The sequence below is a fragment of the Corvus brachyrhynchos genome, unplaced genomic scaffold (assembly GCF_000691975.1).
Source record: "Corvus brachyrhynchos isolate BGI_N302 unplaced genomic scaffold, ASM69197v1 scaffold53, whole genome shotgun sequence".
NCBI lineage: Eukaryota > Metazoa > Chordata > Aves > Passeriformes > Corvidae > Corvus > Corvus brachyrhynchos.
In genome coordinates this window covers 5,691,043-5,709,630 of record NW_008237681.1, presented here as the reverse complement: position 1 = coordinate 5,709,630, position 18,588 = coordinate 5,691,043, and the positions used below count along the sequence as shown (strand labels likewise).

The following is an 18,588-nucleotide window of genomic DNA, read 5'->3' as shown; positions in this document are numbered from 1 at the left end:
CCCCCCACCCCCCCCCTGCCGTGCCTCCATTTTACAGCTGCAGCACAAGCAGATCCTGCAGGCAGAAACCTCTTTCAGAAGGGAGGTGCACTTTCACATTTGTTCCAATAAGAAAATAAAATGAAATAATAAAATAGTGATGGTTTTGGTTTGGCAAAACCCCGACAGTTCCTATTTTCTCAAACCATGTGACTTTCATCCCTCTGCCGGGAGCCAACAATGGGTCCACAGCTTGCAGCCAGGAGTGAAAAACAACCCAGAGAACAGCTGTCTGTCCCAACCACTTTCTGTTTTTTCCTGTGGTGCATTCTATACACTACTCTAAAAGCATTTACCCCTTGGGCAGAGCTTAGGTGGGGCTTGCTGGGGCGCTGGCCAGGTCGGGGCTGACGTTTCCTAAGGTAACTGCTGGCACTCTATGCCTTGCCCCAGCAAGGATGAGGTTCAGATGGTGGCTGTGGAGTCACTGCAACCCCAGTCCAAATCCCCCAAGCAGATGGGGGAATTCAGCTTTTCTGAGCTCTCTGGCTGCATATTTTTCATGCATTTAGTGAATTTCCAACTTGAGCAACCTTCACAAAAGTAAGTGACAAACCCACCCCATATCTGCAAGGCTATGAGGCTTTGTGGATATTTCTGGGCTGAGGCACGATTACCATACAGCATGGAGGGGTGTCTCTCGCATCTAACCATGGATGGGAAAAAGCCATCTTAGTGTAGAGGAAGACATAGTTATGGTTGAGACATAGTGCTAACATGAAATACTCCAAGTTTCCAACAGAAGGACTACTTGAAGTAAGATTTATATCATTGTCATCCATGGGGATCCACACCAAGACAGCCAACTGGAAGCACTGAAGAAGTAAATTATTCTGTCTGAGAAGGAAAAATTAAAGGAAGGCAAATTCTCTAAAAGCTAAAATATGCTAAACAAGTATCTTTGCATATGTGGTAAGTACATATACATTGATAAGCTCTGAATTAATGGTCAATTTAACATGCATGCTAAATTCTTCGCAAAACAAGATTCTTAATTCACTTGGGTTAATAAACATAAAATTCTGATAATTACAGATACAATAATGTCATATGAGCGCTTTAAACATATGCTGTGGGAATTAAATCCTGGCTATTCCTGCCCACTAAGGACCAGTTTTTAATCTTCGATGCGTGATATGTAGTAATGGATTTTACGAGTTGACTTTTTTAAATTTGATGATCAGGTTAATGAAATTTATAATGATATTTTTCACACCAAGTTCAAAATAGTAGTTAACTCCTTGGCAGAGGAATTCAGATTGGACATGTAATGGATGTACCAGCAACTGCTGATGCGAAAGGATTAATCATCATTTTAGACTTTTATTAAATTAGATAAAATGGGATAGGCATGAATCAGAATATATAGCAATTAATCACTGGACTTTATTGAGTCTTTTAAAAATCTTATTTGCTCCTGAGTTGACAACTAATCTAGGCCATTCTGTACCAGTTTGACAATCTCTCCAGATAATGACTGTGACTAGAACATTAATAATATCGTCATTTAGCAAAAAATATTTATTCTCTATATAAACTATTTTTTTTAACATTTGTGGGTGCTGAAGGTAATATTAGTCACACCACAACATTGCAATTCGGGTCATCATTTGCTATTGACATCTTTTGCTTTTATAAATTTTTTTGTTTTTTTGAAATTTAGGAAATGGATAGACCAGTGTGTACAGATGACTAAAGTTTTTGGTATATCCAACTAGCACTTAATGTAAACTGTTACAGCTACACACACTGGAATAGCTAGAAAATAAAAATTACTAAAACTTTTGAAGTTTATTTATTGATCACTGAGAACCACCCCAGTTAAATTACCATAAACCTCAACATCACAACAACTACTAATCCAGCTAATAGGAATTAAGGGAGATGGAAGATACATAATAAGCATCTGGGGGATATGGAATTTATCCCATGAGTGTAGTAAAGAGCTCATAATTTAAGAGTGCCAAAACCCAAGTGCATCATGAAGGCCTTTCCTCACAAGTGACATTAATTGCATATCCCACAGATGCTTATTACATATTCTATTTATACCTCTGAGAAGAAAAATATTCGTTTAAAGTTTAAAGGTTTAGTACTGCTTAAACACAATGTAACACAGCTGTCTCATGATGTCACAGGGAATATCAAAGGCTGCAGCACAGAGTCATAATGTAAGAAATAGTTTAGACAGAAGATAAATCAGGGAATGTGTTTCAGCATGAGAGCCCCAGAGCTCAGATGTACATTAAAGCAGGATGTATAACTACATACTTCAGCTGGATTTGGGATTACACCATTAAAAAGGTTTTTCTGATTACAATTATTGAAATAAGAAAAAGGAGAATTAAATATATTTCAATTCTTTTAAACAATTTTTCAGTAAGTAGCATGTCAAACCATTAACACTAATATATGAATTGCTGAAGTCAAAGATGCCATTATCTTTTCTACTGCTCAGTCTATACAAATATAACTGTGTCATCATTAATACAGTTTCTAGATACTAAGCATATTATTATGTTGTAAATTTTCTGTGAGGACTATTTTCTTCTTTTGACGTTACTCTTTTGTGATTTCTCTCTTAGATAATTAAGACAATGAGAATTCCTTGATTCAAGATGTCCCATATATTTCTACCTAACTGTATTTCCATTAGTAAAAAAACCCCTAAACCCTATATTACTGATTCTGCATGTCCTTCCTACATGTACTTGTTAGAAATAGAATAAACTGCAAGGTCCAAGCTTAGACTAACAGCTCACACAACAGTCACTGATGTATGCTGTAAACAACTAAAGACTTTGTTTAGATCTGTGGAATCTTGATTTAAACACTGTAACGGTATTTCATAACATACAACATGTTATGCAACAAATTTCATAACATACAACGTGCAGTTCTGCTGCTACACTGCACATGTGGGTATGTGTATAGATTTATCCAAAGTATGAAAATATTTTTTACTAACTTCTCCACTTCTGTGAATAAAAACCTGGTAGCATTATTGGTAGGAGTACCAGCAGTCAGAAGCTGCAGGAGTTTCATTATCTCTTATTTTCTGCATTATATTATATTGGGAACTTAAAAACCAGGAAAGATGAAATTTCTTTTCTCTCCACTTTCTCAATACCAATGCTTCTGTGGCATTCAAAGATCACTGTATTGGACACTTTCTCAGACAAAAAACAGTATAAAAGGTAATCAAAGGAAGTATGCTAACCATGGTCCTAATTACAAATAAGGTGACAAGAAGTAAAGAAAAGCAGATCATTAAAAGTGACAGATGACAGTATAAAGGTCTATGAAAGGCAATGCTCTCTCATGGACTTCTCAAGCTGATGCTATAGTGGGTGATGCCATTTTGCTTCTCTGACATTCGGGAAGAATTGCTGTTCTGCCATCAATACATTCCATAGTGAATAACAAAGTCTAGGCGCATCCACCGCCTTTTTGCCTTAGAAACAGTGCTATCTGGAAATTCAAGGGAGTCATCACTGGCAGTCAATACCAAGCTGCAAATGCTATGCTAAGAGTGTTTTCAGAGGAAGAATACAGAAGGGCAGCACCCTTGGCTTTCTGTAAAGATTCGGGTACGACTTGTTCATTGATTTCAAAACACATATTGGAAACCAGCTCCTACTCCTGTCTCCTTTTGTTCTTTTTCACTAGACAATTCTATTTTGCAATGCTGTGCACAGATTTGCTCTTCTTGCCAAAATCTGTGAAGTCTTCCTGCTAAGTTACGTAACTTAACCCTTTGGGGCCTCTTGCTATTACGTTCAGTACAGGGTGTGATGAAATATTCTCCCCATTTTTACAGCATTAGTTTGGTGAAATAATTCTATTCTTAGAAATGTTTCTCTGACATCACTTCTCATGCTTTACCTAGACTAAAATATTGTGAATTCATACAATATGCAAAAGTTACACAAAATTGTGCAATCCTAATTAACAGCACTACTCTTGAGCAAGCTATTCCTGTGACCTGTGTTAATGGATTTTATTCTTCGGATATGGATGGCTTGCTTTAATATTTCATAGGATACTTTTAAAAATTCTTGCTCAAAACCACATCAGAACCAGAAAAGATACTCAAGGCATGCACCTATTTGGAACAAGATTTTTTTTTTTAATTGATGAGGCTTCTACGACTCTAAAAAGATGTTGGAAAGAGGTTCACAAGGTCATGGAGAACTACTATCCAGCTCATCCATTTTAAAAATTAGGACAGACTGTTGCATTATTTTCAGGGCAGGATCTTTTACTGCTGCATGGACTTCCAACACTGTCATGTAGCTTTCAAGCTACAACTCAAGAACTCCCAATCAAACAACTGCCAGAGAAAATTCAGAACATGTAAGGGGAATTATATAGGTGGTCCGTAGGATTCCCACCCTTTTCCCCTCCGTCACCCAAACCCCTCACCTCAGTCTGTAACATCTGGTTAGACGGAAGGGCAGGAAGAGCACTGTCCATACGGGTAGAAGTGGCTACCCAAGAACTAGTCTTGGTATCTGAAGTGGCAGCAGAGTGTCTTGACTACCTGGTGAATTACTACTTTGGTGGGGAGAAAACCCAAAAAGGAAGCATTCTTCCCAATGCTGACGCTATACTGCCTTTCATTTTCCCAATTAACTGCATTCTACTGGGCAATCAGATGCTTTTAGAGAAAATGCAGACTGGCCATATTCCTACAGAATTACTATTTCACTAATTTTCAACAACATTTTCATTAGTGATGAATTGTGGTTTCAGGATATAATTTTCTGCTAAAATGAAGAACTCAAATGAAAATGACCCTGAAGAGCCAGATGATTAACATGTCCTCCTAGGCCACGGGAGACTCAGACTGAAGACTCTGCTATCCCTAAAGTTGACATCCCACACCTTAAGGCAGTTCACTAATTATTGCTTTTTTTCCAAATGCAATTCCTTGTCATCCTTCTCCCCATCTATAAAAATCCAAAATGGCCTACTTTGTTCTGACATGGAATAATGACTAAGTATTAAAAACTTAGGTTTTTTAAAATGAGGGTTACCTCTGCTTCCAACAAGCCAACATTACACATTTAAGTACTTCATGCTAATCTGTTTGAAAATTTCAAACAAAATTTTTTTAGCTGCATTACCCACTAGATCCCAGTTGTGTATGACTTCTAAATTTTACAATTTAAACATTAAATTGTGTTTACTACATCTTGCTATTGCTCTTGTTGGATTCTAGCAGAGGGTCCTCTTTGTGTGGCTCTTTCTTAAGTGCATCAAGGTGATGCAAAAGATTTTGAGGGTGAACAACTGTTTGTATTAATCTTCAGACTACCTTTGGATATTGACTTTTATCTTAAGGACTGATGACAGGATGATCTTTCCTTGCTGGATGGTGCACATGGTTCTCTTCAATACTTCATTATCATTTCTAAAGGTATGTCTTCACAGGAAAATTAAGGACTTGCTAGTCACATGTGATTGCATGCCCATACTAACTTGATTCATATAGACTCGGTAAGAATAAGAAGTGAGGATGAAGCACTGGTTAACCAAAACATGAATTATCCACAGGACTGGATGCTACAGGAAATGTCCGGGCTACTTGCAAATGCTTAAGTCCAAAGTGCTGTATTTTGCCTCCTAACACCATGTCAGCATGGGCATGTTAGCACAGTTTCATTTTTTAGGCATATGCTGAGATCATTACTTTTGGCAACAGTTACTTGACCTACTTACTGCCTTTTCTGTACCAATTTCCAAGATGAGTTTTCTAGACTAAGTTCCTTGTCATGGAAAGAAACAACATGATGCACTAAATTAAACAGTACGTAGTTAACCTGAACAGCTGATGTGATTTAAGTATAAAGAAAGCAAAGGGGAAGTAAATACTTGATATATGGTACCTTAAATTCCTTACTGGAGTAGAACTTCTCCATACATTGTTCTGATTTTATAGTCAACAGCTACTGTCTACATAAGTAAAAAATAAAAAGACAAAGACAGCCTTCCCAACACCTGTCTATAGTCCTATTAAATTCATCACAGGTTTAAGAAGACACTAATTCTTTTCAAATCCAGTGGAATCTAAGCCTATTTATGTTTAATACTACCAGCTTTTTTTCTTTTTAGGGTATGTGACAAAAGTCAAAATGGAAGCTTTCTTGCTTGTTTCCTTCCCAGATAAAGACAACTCCCTGTACTTCATATGGGAAGCACATCACCTGCATCAAGGAGCAACAAAATGACAAATCTGCATTCCATCCTCACAGACATCCAGTACTACTCATTATCAGCTCAGCACATAATTATGCAGCAGGAGAGTAAAACTCTGACAAACACTTTTGACACCTCAACCAATCCTTCATTCTGTTTATAGAGTGGTCTTTTACATTATTTACATGTTAAAATCTTAAAAGTCAGAGGTAAGACTAAAATACTATTTAAGACAGTTGGGAAAAAGGATAAAGTCGCAAGTTTGTCATACTGTAATTTTCAACCTAATACACAACAAGAAGCAGCACAAAATGAAATATACATTTTTTTAATCAATGAACTAGAAAGCTTTCTGAGAAACCCAACAATAATGAACAGATATCTACCATTTAAGATCATGAAAGGGTGAGTAGCCTTACTTCGAAACAGAAGAAAAGCAGCTTTTAGAGTTAAGCAGGATCTGCTTGCTGCCTGAGGTAAGATACCTACCCTGATCTTCAAGAATTGTCCTCATTTATTTGCAAAGAGGTAGTAATTTGAATTAGTAAACCATCACAGTCAACCGGTACGTCAGCAGTAGCGGAGGCAATCCCTGTCTCCATCAAAACACATGGTAGCTTTCTAAAGTAGCTTCAGAGGTGTTTCCTTCTGTCTCCTAACTTAGAAAGGTTTCCTCTTACAGTACTTTTTTCACTACGCAAGATAGAATTCATAGTAATGCCTTCGGATACCTGAGTCAGCCCCCAAAAGCTCTATCTAAAAATCCAGTAGACTGTATCTAGTAATTTGTGGGACCAACAGCAGACACTAACCTCTTTTAGAAAGGCCTGGTCATCTGGGACTAAATCCTCAACAAGCCCTCTACTGACAGACCAGCTGTGATTTATAGTCTGTTAAAATCAATTTTACATATAATGCTTTGTTTAATTCAAACAGGAAATAAATACTGGAAATCAACAGCAATTCCAGATACTAAATTCATGATTAATTTGGTCCTGGACATTCAAATGAGAATTATTGCTTTGTTCAGAAAGACTTTGTATTTGCTTAGTCTTACCCATTTCTAGATACTCGCTGCCAGATACTTGCCTTTTAATAGCAAGGCCAGATTTTGGTGGTTCCTCTACTACGTGCACAATAGCTCAAAGTTGCTTTCATTGTAATTGCTGCCCAATTGATTGATGACACTGGATTAAAAGCTACAGAGGAAATGTAATGGGTTTGGACCATGTCATATATTATCTCATTTTCTTTTAGTGTGAGAATCAAAAATAAACTCAGGCATCCTGGATGGTCTGAAAAGTTCTCCTTAGCAAGACTGATCTTTGTTCTACTTTTTCCGTAGATCATAAAGATTTCTTATTCTGATAACTGGTGGGATTTTAATTTTTTTCGGATACAATGAATATGATTTATGTTCCTTTACTACACAGGTAAAATCCTTTAAATTCTCCCTCCAGAGACCAATCTAATTACGCAAAAGAATACTGCTTGGTACCATAATGGCACGGGCAAGGAACTAAAACAGGTGGATGCCCCACAGCAGTGCTCACAGCAAAGCAAGTAAGAACAGTAATAGTGGAACAGCACATCTGCTGTTGACTTTACCATAACATAACCTTTCCAATGCTACCTTCAAATCTACACTCGTGCCTAGATCCCCTGCAACTTAGTTTGCACCCTTCTCTTTTGTTTTTCATTTCTTTGCTTCCTGTGGTAGGCTTCCTCCTGAAGTGCCATGGTGGTACCAGGCTACAGGGCTGAGCGCCTCTCGAGCCGCAGTAGGCAGCGTCTCTGATCGATGGCTGCAGCGCAGAGCGGCAGCGGGAGGCAGAGTCATCGCTGCTCAATGTTCTGAGAGGCCCTTTTTGTACTGAGCTAAAACCACCATGAAATATTTACGCTCACTTCTGCATGTGCTTTATTGTCTGTTGGATATGTGCTTAGGAGGAGTTTGCTTTACCACTATAATACTGCCATCAGTGTTATGATGCAGAAGCTGGTGAGTTTATGCCAACATTTAATTTTTGTTCTTAAATAAAGCTTTTTATCCTTACGCCTTGTCATTATCTTCCTGTGTATTATTTCTATACAACTGCATCATATATATTCACATGATCTGGCTGTACTTATTGCATGGAGTTCCATGAGAAATTAATTTGGTGCAATATAATTCACCCTCAGTACATAAAATAAAGTGGTAATAATGACATTATGCGGGACCTTTCCAACGGATTCATCTTTTCAGTGAAATGTAAAAGAAGTTGCCTACTACAAATTTCTTTAAATGGAAGAAAATATCATATAATACAGGTATATGAAGACTTTCCTCAAACCCTGTCCTTTTTCAAGCTGAGAGCCTAACCTGCTTAATTTGTCCCTGCAAACACTGGCCACTACAGAAGATGCAGTATCGTTTTGCAATAATTATTTTGTACTTTAACATGAATTAGATGTAAGGGTCAAAAAAATTAACATCAGAGTACCAATTAATCTAGGCCATTAATCATTGTTAACTCATCTAATTTTAAAATTAAACTGAATATTCAATCTGTCAACCCTTCGGAACATCCAATCTTTATGTTCAATCCTAGCAATTTTTTCTTTTTATTTAGAGAAAGGTTTATTATCAGGAAAGCATGTCACTGAACTATTAATGTAATCAATTCCATTTTATTTTCAAACCATTCTTGTACTTGACTTTACAAAGTACAAAATTAGATATAATTAGATAATTATTATAGTTTGGTTAGACTATACACAGTACTACCAGGTGAGTGAAACAATGTTATTTTGCAAAACATTATCTTGGGGTCCAGGCTAGAGACATGGCAAAGAAAGAAAGATAAGGCACAAAACCTTTATCTCTGTATTGCTGGTTCCATTTCAGCTGATATTAATAGCAGCTGAATAATAATCACAGGGACAAGCAGTGGCTGACTGCAAGTGAATGACAGTGAAGTCTTAAAATTTCCAGACACAGAAATTCCTGTGCTAAGGCTGCTGCTGTCTGTGACACCAACTTGAACTTCCAGAGCATGGAAGTATGGCATAGCCAGGACCCAGTCTACCTTGCTGTACCTAACTGGGTTCTCTTCCCAATCAGCAATGGAATGAGACAACCAGGGAATGCGAAGTCTGTTCACTGCTGCGCTTTGGAAGAGAAGGCAATCTACTGCTTTGGATTAAAATTTCAAAACTGGACAGCAACCAAAACTAACGAGTCGTACAGTGAAATGCCTGTTAAACTTGGTCTTGTAAGCAGGTAAACATAATTTCAGGAAGTGTATAACCACATTCTATTGTAAGGGACAGTTTCTGAACATGGAAATGTACAAACAGCTAGGGTACCTGACCTGCCAGCAGAACAAGTCTTGCTAGTGTTTGAAAAATAAAAAGAAGCATTTGAAAACATCAAATGATGGAATCAACTGTATGAAAATGCAAATAATTGTTTCTGCCTTACCCCAGAAGGTTATAGAAGGATGCAAAGTATAAAATGTTGTATTTTAAAATAAGTGAACTTTGTAACTTGTACAGGTTAGAGTAGACTGCTACTAAATACAGGCCTTTTCTCTAGGAATGCCATAATATCTTTTGAGCAAAGTTCCCAGTCTTTCTTCTACCATTTGTATATTTTTGAGTGGTATCAAGGCTGACAGATGAACACTTATTGTCGATAAATCTTCAGCAAAACAATAAACTTCAACAAAAAACTCAGATGAATTCTGCACTTCGGTTAGGTTAAGCAATTATTGATAACCTGAGCTGTTTAAAGAAATGCTGTTGCTAGTTCAAGAAATATTAAATACAGGAAAAGATGCAGCATCTCCGACTGTCAGCTGGTTCACTACTGGAAATTACTAGTCTGGAGAGTTCAGACATCATTAAAGGTGAGAAAAATACAACACAGTCACGCTCCTTTCCCTTTCTTTTTCTCCTGTCCATATCAAATCAGAAATCAGAGCAGGATATGACCTCACAGGTAACCTACTTTCCTCTTCTGCCAATGCAGACTCTGTCTGTATGATATCATCCATTTCTGAGAGCTTTTCAAAGCCTGTTTTTAAAACATTCTGATGGTTTTTCCTTTGTTAACTTTGATATATTATTTTACAGTCTAACAGCTCCCTGTTAGTAAGGTTTTCCTGATAGTCAGCCTGAAGCTCTCTCTCATAATTCATTCTCTTAACTGTAAATTTCTTTATTCAGATTCAGTTCTATTTATGCCACACCAGACTGCATTGTTCTTCTGTTATTATAATATTATGTTTAGAGCTAAAGTATAATTTTTTCTTCCAATTATTTCTCTTACTGAAAGGCAAAATCTGAAACTGACACTAATACCTACATTACAAATTATTTTTGCCCCAAAATATCTGTTTGCAAATTTCTGAAGTTTAACTTATTTTATTCTCTCTTAGTTTTCATAAATCTTCATAAATGAAACAATTTATTTTTGTTTTCCTTCATCTTTATACAGCCTACTTATTCATTACTACCCCTGAAGTTTATTAGGGATGCTTGCTTTCTTTTCCAGACTTGTGAAGATATTAAGAAAATACACGATGCAAAAAATCTTCTAATAGGAAAATCTGTCCTCTTTGTACTTTTAATACCTTGAGTTTCCTTGGCTTATTTTTCCTCCCCTGTAGGTAACCCATACCTATAAAATATATTTAAGTAAGTTTTGTAGAATTACATTTATCTTCCTAATATAAGTTATTAATAAGTAGTTCAACTCTTCTCTTGAGAGCATATTACATTGCAGCATTTTTTCATTTTACAGTAACATCAAATTAGACTTTAGTGTTAAGTATTGCAGTTATGGCCTGACATTTACACAGTCACCTTTTCCTTCCCTTTCTCTATTTTCTATTGAGTTGTTACAATCCACAATTGCATTTGGAAGTTCACACCTTTACTTTTTTTTTCATTTAAGGCAGAGGCAATCTTACTTTAAATCACTGTAAAAAATAGTTTAAAAAAAAGTGTCTTTTTTCTGTCCCTGCAACTGCACATATGGCTTGACAACTCCTTAAGGAATGATCAAAATGAATCAAATGTCTAGAATTCCAGACAATGAAGGCAAAATTCTTCTTCAAAACCACAGTCAATTCACCATTATTCATGGTTCACACAAATTGCACACTCTGTGTTGACCCAGACTGACTACAGCAGCTATAAATGGTTAGAAATCAGTGCTGCACAAATACATGGATAAGGCCACAACCAAAGCCACATCTGGCCCCATAAGCCCCCCTGGAATGGGGGTATACAATATACAACCAGCCGAGTAGATATGAAGCAGCTTCATGGGGCTGACTCTGTACACAGGCAATTTATTACACCCTTGCCTTCACTTTTAACATGCCCCTCTGCTCCCCCTGTATTATCAGCACCCAAAACCCCATAACACAATAGGGAAAAGTTCACTGATACTAGACTGGTGATAAAATTAAGTGAACAAACCACTCAATGCTAGCAGTTTTTTGTGTCCTATTATCCCATGTGTTCTTATAGGAAAACTCCAAGTAGACTCTGTACTTGATGCAGTAAGTACAGGAGTCTTCATCATCTTCTCTAATATGTAGCTGAATGGACATTATCTGCACTGGAAATGCCACTGTCACAACTACAACAGTAGGGTGGCATTTCCTATAATGCTGTAAAACAAATAAATTCTAAGAGATAAGTACTTCTTTCTAGTCCTATTCCTCTAATCCAAAATTTAAAGGCAAAAATTTCCTAATAGAGTGAAACAAAATCCCCAAGGAATTAAATTAAATAATGCTTTGCAAAGACTTACAGTCCATAAATCTGTGGAGCAATTTCCAGTCGGTTCAGATGCATGTACAGCTCAATATCATGTTTCTTCAGCAGATGATCCTGAATTTGATTTACTTTTGCTACAATAGCTATGGATGGCCCCAAGTCCTGTGGCCTTGCAAAGGGCATAGGTGTTATCATCACGTCTTTCTCCTGTAGATACAGAAAACAGGGTGAATAAAAGAACCCATGAAGCCTTTTTGTCTAAAGGGATTTCGTTTGTTGTAAACACTGGCTTCCAAATAAACTAATTTCTTTTATAGCAGAAGAGGAATCTCAAGTATCCACTTCTGCAGAAGATACTGTGGGATTCCCCTTCCCAGGAGTGCCAAGGAGTGCCCGTCATTCTGCACATCAATTTTTACGTGCATGCTTTACTTTTCATGCTCTGACAAAGTGTTGACAGCTTTATTTTAGCTTTAATATCAGCAGCCTGAGTCAGTCCAGAATAAAGCAGATGAATGGTAACTCAGTAGAGAATACATGCCCTCAGAGGACAATAAATTGCATACCAAATAGGAAGTAACTTACTTTCAAACAATCCTTTCTAAACAGGCTTCCCTTGCTCAGAAAATCTGGTGGCTGCACCTTAAAACCTACACATCTTTGATAATGCATCAGAAACTTTTAAAGGAAAAAAGAAATAGAACAATGAGACAGCAGTTGGTTGGACCTGAGGGCTGTGCAAACTATGCCATGATCTACAACACAACACACATCAAGTGAAAACCAGTGGAGTATTAGCATCCTTGAAAATAGTACTGCTTTAAATTTGTTCTTCTTGCAAAAGAGTTAAATATTGAAAAAGAGACAGAATGCCAGAAAAAAATGCAGCAAGTAATGAACTGCACCAAATAGGAAACATGTAAAAAGGAGAATGAGAAATAAAAAAGGACAAGTCAAAACTATCAAGAGGAAGATAGGGGGACAGGGAAACAGAGAATTAATCTGTTAGGAACATTGTTAAGGTTATAAAACAGAGAAAATTGGAACAGTAAGAAGAGAAGAATTTTGCAATGACTTTGCTACAATCTGTCATCATGACCTCTGACCCAAAAGCTTCAGTTTGAAAAACAGTTGCTGTTTTTCTACACTTTTGCTCACTATATTAATAGAGAAGCATTATCCAGATCAAAGGGTTAATCATTTCAGGAGACTTCATTGCATTTTACATTGTTAAAATACAAATTCACTTGTTTCAATATCGTGAAAAGAGCATTATTTTTAACAATCAATAACAAAGAAAGTTTGTTTTCATTGTATAAGCTGTTCCCAAGGTAGTTTCCTATGGTTATTTCAAAATCCCATGGTTCAATAATCAAATGGGCAGTGAACATTTAATAATGTCTACCAAAAAGTATCTTTTTTATGTTGATCTTCTTTGCTTGAAGTACCTTTTCTTAATGGTTTGATTTCTGTACTGCAGAAGATATGGTAGGATGTTGAGCAGTGATTTCTATATATTTCTATTTAAGGACCTGAACTATTATAAACTGTATCTTAAAATCTGCTTAATTGTTGCTTTGCTATGGAAGTTGCAGCAAAGGGACTGATCTGTCTATTATAGTGTGGTAATTTAACGATGATATTGTGGTACCAAGACATATTCATTTAAGATACTCTAGCAAATCACTTGAAAAAAGCTCCCTCAGATCGTCAAATAAAGCTCACTGACATGGCATGCATTTATTCAAAATCTTTGCTAGTCTAACAAAAAAAAATTTGAAATAAAACATCTAGTGTCTTAGAGGCTAATAAGCAATGCTGTCACTTAGTTAAATACCAAGGCTCTTCACAGCTGCAGGTACATTGAGAAAGGATATTTCTCCTACTTATTTTTTAAATTATTCTGTTAACTTCTTTCTTACCAAGTTGAGCAGCGTACTTTCTACCCTGAATTTTATTTCTTCACTGTATGGCTATTTCCTATCATTTCAGACCCATTTCACTATTTTCTTGGTCACATGCTAGAATGCAAAATATTGAAAATAGGTATCTACTAATCTTCTTCTATACATAAAACCACTCTTAAAGCATGATATGGTAACATTGCCTTAATGTTAAATGTCATTATATTAATTTTTTTCATAAACATATGAATTTATCTTTGAAACCAATCATAAAAGTCTGTAACTCTATGTATTTGTAGACTGTGCATGTTCTATCATTTGGCATGCATCTGGGGTATGAACTTTATTGTGGTTTATTCAAGTTGACTTTAACTTCAGCTTGACCACTTCATGCATTCATAACTGATGATTCAAAAGACCTGTGTTTTTAAGCTTTTCTTTATTATAGGCATAAAACCTTATATGGAAAGCTCAGCATCAGAATCCCTCTGCTTATTTGAACTTGTAATGTGAAAAGACTAGCTATTACTCAGTTCAGTCTTTACACCATTAGTTGTCTGTGGGTTTCAAGCCATCTTTACAAAATTAGAAGACAGATTATTAAACCCTGGCTCAAGCGTGGAAAGATTGTGAATATCAAAACTAATGCAAGCTTCCTCTGTGCCAAAATTGGAGTTATTTGCCACTTGCAGCATTTGTGCACCTTGGCATAATGCAGCACTGACACATTGCTGACTGTCAGACTGACTGACTATCAAACATGGCTAAGTGCATCCAATAGTACGTGCTGGCTTGCCATTTCTAAAAGCACGAGATAAGTAAATGGTATCCATCAAAATGCAGTTTATCAGCATCTCAGAAATTAACCCTATTAACAGAAATCTTCAAGGCATGACAGAATCTGTGAGGAAGCAGCTGCAGCCAGTAACAAAGCCTTGCCTGTCCATGCCTCCTGATTCCGTCTACTCCACCAAGAAGCTTGGTGGATGACTAGAGCACAACAAAGTCATGTCTGTTGTCTCCTCTCATGCAATTTGGTTGAGAAAATGACAATACCTCTAGTCAGCTGAAATTGCTCCAAAAATCACATAGCTGGTGTGAAACAAACAGCCCAAACAGAAAGATGCTCAAATAAGCTAATAAAACCAAGCCGCCAAAATGTTTAACTAGGAATGACTCACAGTGCCTGTGCCTAAAGCCAAGTGGCCAACCAATACTGTGCCCCTGCTCATACTCACTATATAATTATTTGCCATGTGAGAGAAAATACCCATTTTCTTTTTGTCAGCTTTTAATTCTTGCAAAAATATTTGAGTGCATGTGTTTAGTCATCTATTACTAACGTGAAATACAAATGGTCAATCCTAAAAGGATGTGGTTCACAACAAAAAGACAAAATGAGGGATGGCTCAGAATGTGCTATTTGTTTATAGGAGAGCACCAGATTCACCCCTAAAAGCAGTTTAAATATGAATACCAGTGAAATGCCGCTGAAAACTTAAGCTAAATATTAGGAAGAGTCACCAAGTTCTGTCACAAAACATTACGTACCACAACATGAACTGGCATGGCTGGTAGTCGATACTAATACAACTTATATATTCATGCATTTAGGAAACAAATGCTACAGCAGGAGAGAGAGGCTAGGACATAGTACAAGTATGAACTGCAGACAGATTTCTCTCATTAACCACTAGGGAATGGAGTAGCTGGAGCAGCTCCTCTAATGGCAATTGGGAGTAATGGAAACAACTGTTAGAGGCTGTAAAATGTAACACGTCTCTCAGAGCACATGCTTTCATTGCTTCCTTTGTGAAGATTCACACTTTATTATGTAGCTAACCCTCAAAGTCATGACTGTAAAAGGCATATGTACAAGAAAGGATTATTAAAGATTATACATGTTTGCAAAGAACAAGAACAAACAACTAGATATTAATCCATTCTCTTTGCATTGTTAATTTTTTATGCCATGAAAGGACTGGAAAGGGCAATGTAAACTTTCACCTTCTACCCAAGTACTGCAAGTCTGTAAGCAGACCTAGTTATTTCCTGGAATAACATTCAGTCTCAGACTTTACCACCTCTGTCACAGAAATTGGAACAAATACATTTGAATACACTGAATTTTGAAAAGCTACACTCAGAGAAACATATCTCACAGCCTTGTTATTGAAATAAAAGTGCCAATGTAGTAAAATTTGTATCTCATATGCTTTATCCCTAGCTACTGAAATTATACAAAAATCCAAGTAATTTTTAACTGTAGATAACTTAGGCCAAGATGTCAATGCTCCATATCTGATAAAATATACAATACTTTAAATACTTAAAGAAAATAGATGCTTTTAAATGAGTCTTGGGTGAACAACTTTTTCTTCATTAGACTGACAAAACCACCATTCAAACTAGTACTCCCTAATTACAGTTTGCAACTATAGGTTTTGGTGCACACATATGGACATCCAGAACCAACCAAATTCTCATTAATTTTTTGTTAACTCTAGATATTGTCCCCATGGTCTATGCAAAAAATGCTGGAGTGAATCAAGATGAAACTAAGTTTGGAGGCCAAATCTTTTAGGATATAATACACTGAAAGTCTCAGCAATACCCATAATACCATTAATAATATTTTGCTAGAGCCTCCATACATACCCTCCATCACACAAATAAAAAAAGGGAAACTTAAAGATGGAAAGAGAAAGGAAAAGAAATAGTCAAAGGAAATCTTGAGCAACTGACTGAGAGAATTGTTCTTCCTGCCATGCACGATTTAGGCAAGGTCTCTAGAAGGTCCTTGCAAAGGAGAGTTCTGCAGAACTAAACTCAGGACACTGCAAAAGCTTTATGAAAGCAGCAACATACTAAATTCAGTGGGGTCCGTACAGATACACAAGAGATCTGAAGGCACAGACATTCCCTCTGTTTGAATATCCCGAGGTTATGAGGAAAAAAATGAACGAAATGGAGTGATTATGCCAGGGAAAGATACACCCTGACCTTTGATAGATAGTCTATGGTTAAAGTTTCAGTTTCACAGCAAATTGTCTGTATTGTAAACAGCTGAAAATAATTCAAAGCTTAATACTTTACCTACAGACTTTTATTTAACATGACATTTGCACAGGTTTTGGACACAGAAGTGCCTATGACAGGCAGTCTTTCAAATGCTATGCAAGAACATCACTTATATACAGAAAAATCTGTGCTTGCACACTTGGCTTTTGATTATCAAGTGATCTTTCAACAGATAGGAGGACACTCCACAAGTGCTTCTGACCAGATTCTGAAGAACCTTTAAAGATTGTAAACTTGTTTGAGACTGCTTTAACCAAGTTAATAGATGTCTAATTAGCTTTAAGTAACATGAATCATATTAAAATCACATTTGCTTAAAAACACAAGTAGATTTTAAAGCAATATTTACCTTCTGACTGTCATGTTCAAAAGTTGAAAACCAGTGCTCTGCTGTTTTCATAAGACGTGTGAACATCGCACTGAAAGGGAACAACCCAGAATCTTGGTGTTAAATAATGGTGTCAATTACAAATAAGAGCAAATTAAATGTAAAGAAACTTGTTAAAACTTACTAGGCATCATGTTCCAGATATTCAGGATTCAAAAGAACTTTCATTTCCTCGCTGAAAAAGGCAACAGTGAACAATCCAAATGTGAATGTTTATTTTTGGTCAGCATTCTGCATGTACTATTATGTATTTATAAGCCAAGTTTCATATAAAGTGCAAATGAGAAAACTAGCCTTTTTAATTAAAAAGAGCAACTCCATTGAACAAATGAAGTCTTTCCTTTTTATAAAGATCAAAAACAAATTAGCTGCCTTGTCTGTACTACAATGAAGTAACCATCTAATTATTCCAAATAACAAATTACTGAATGTCACAATGTATTATTTGAATATGCTTGATCTAGAATAATTGATTGCTGCACAATCTATCACTGTTTGTCCCAAACAAAAAAAAAAAAAAAATGGTTACTGGTCAAATATGCAGTATCAAAACATTAATTTATTTTGTTTTAATAGCCTGTATTTTTATTGTACTTTAACAGCAATTAATCAGTGACAGCACCTCTTTTCCATCTACTTTGCTGCTTAGCTCTACTTTTTCAGTGGGGATGGAACAGAATGCTGTACATAACACATGGTTATTTTAAGTTACTTAGCACTGAAGAGCATCTTCTAGGTCATTTTAGGATATCTAAGGACAGACATTGAATAAAAACACACACTTGTAAATAATCATCTTAATGCTTAACCACCTTTGGGCAGTCACATGGAGAGGTACCTACAGAGGTTATATTATATTGCACACACAATTAAATTGGTTTTTATTCACAGATGGACTCCAGAACAGAGTGAAAAAAAACCAAATGGAATGTCCTAAATATCACAAGAATGAAACTAATTTATTTATTTTTTTTTAATAAAAACAAAAGCCTTACATATGGGGCAAGAATAAAAGCAGACAATCATGTGTGATGACATATTTTATATGTATGAATATGACTGCGTGCATACACACATAAACACTTTTGAAAGAAATGGAGGCTCAATAGCTTAACATAATGTTACTACAAAGGCAAAGAATAGTTGGATATCGCAGCTACAACACTGCAGGTGATGAAAGAAATACCAATCTCAACAATT

At 36.3% G+C, this 18,588-nt stretch overlaps 1 protein-coding gene across 5 annotated transcripts in view; it reads right to left on the bottom strand.

The window, feature by feature from the left end:
- Positions 1 to 18,588, bottom strand: part of TBC1D5 (TBC1 domain family member 5) — a 318,296-nt gene that overhangs the window by 110,248 nt on the left and 189,460 nt on the right. For all 5 annotated transcript variants that reach the window (XM_017732138.1, XM_017732139.1, XM_017732137.1 and 2 more), the window contains 3 exons: positions 17,513 to 17,563; positions 17,350 to 17,419; positions 12,050 to 12,222 (listed from right to left, as the gene is read on the bottom strand). In XM_017732138.1, coding sequence (XP_017587627.1) covers positions 12,050 to 12,222; positions 17,350 to 17,419; positions 17,513 to 17,563 — 294 coding nt within the window. The remainder of the gene's footprint in view (positions 1 to 12,049; positions 12,223 to 17,349; positions 17,420 to 17,512; positions 17,564 to 18,588) is intronic.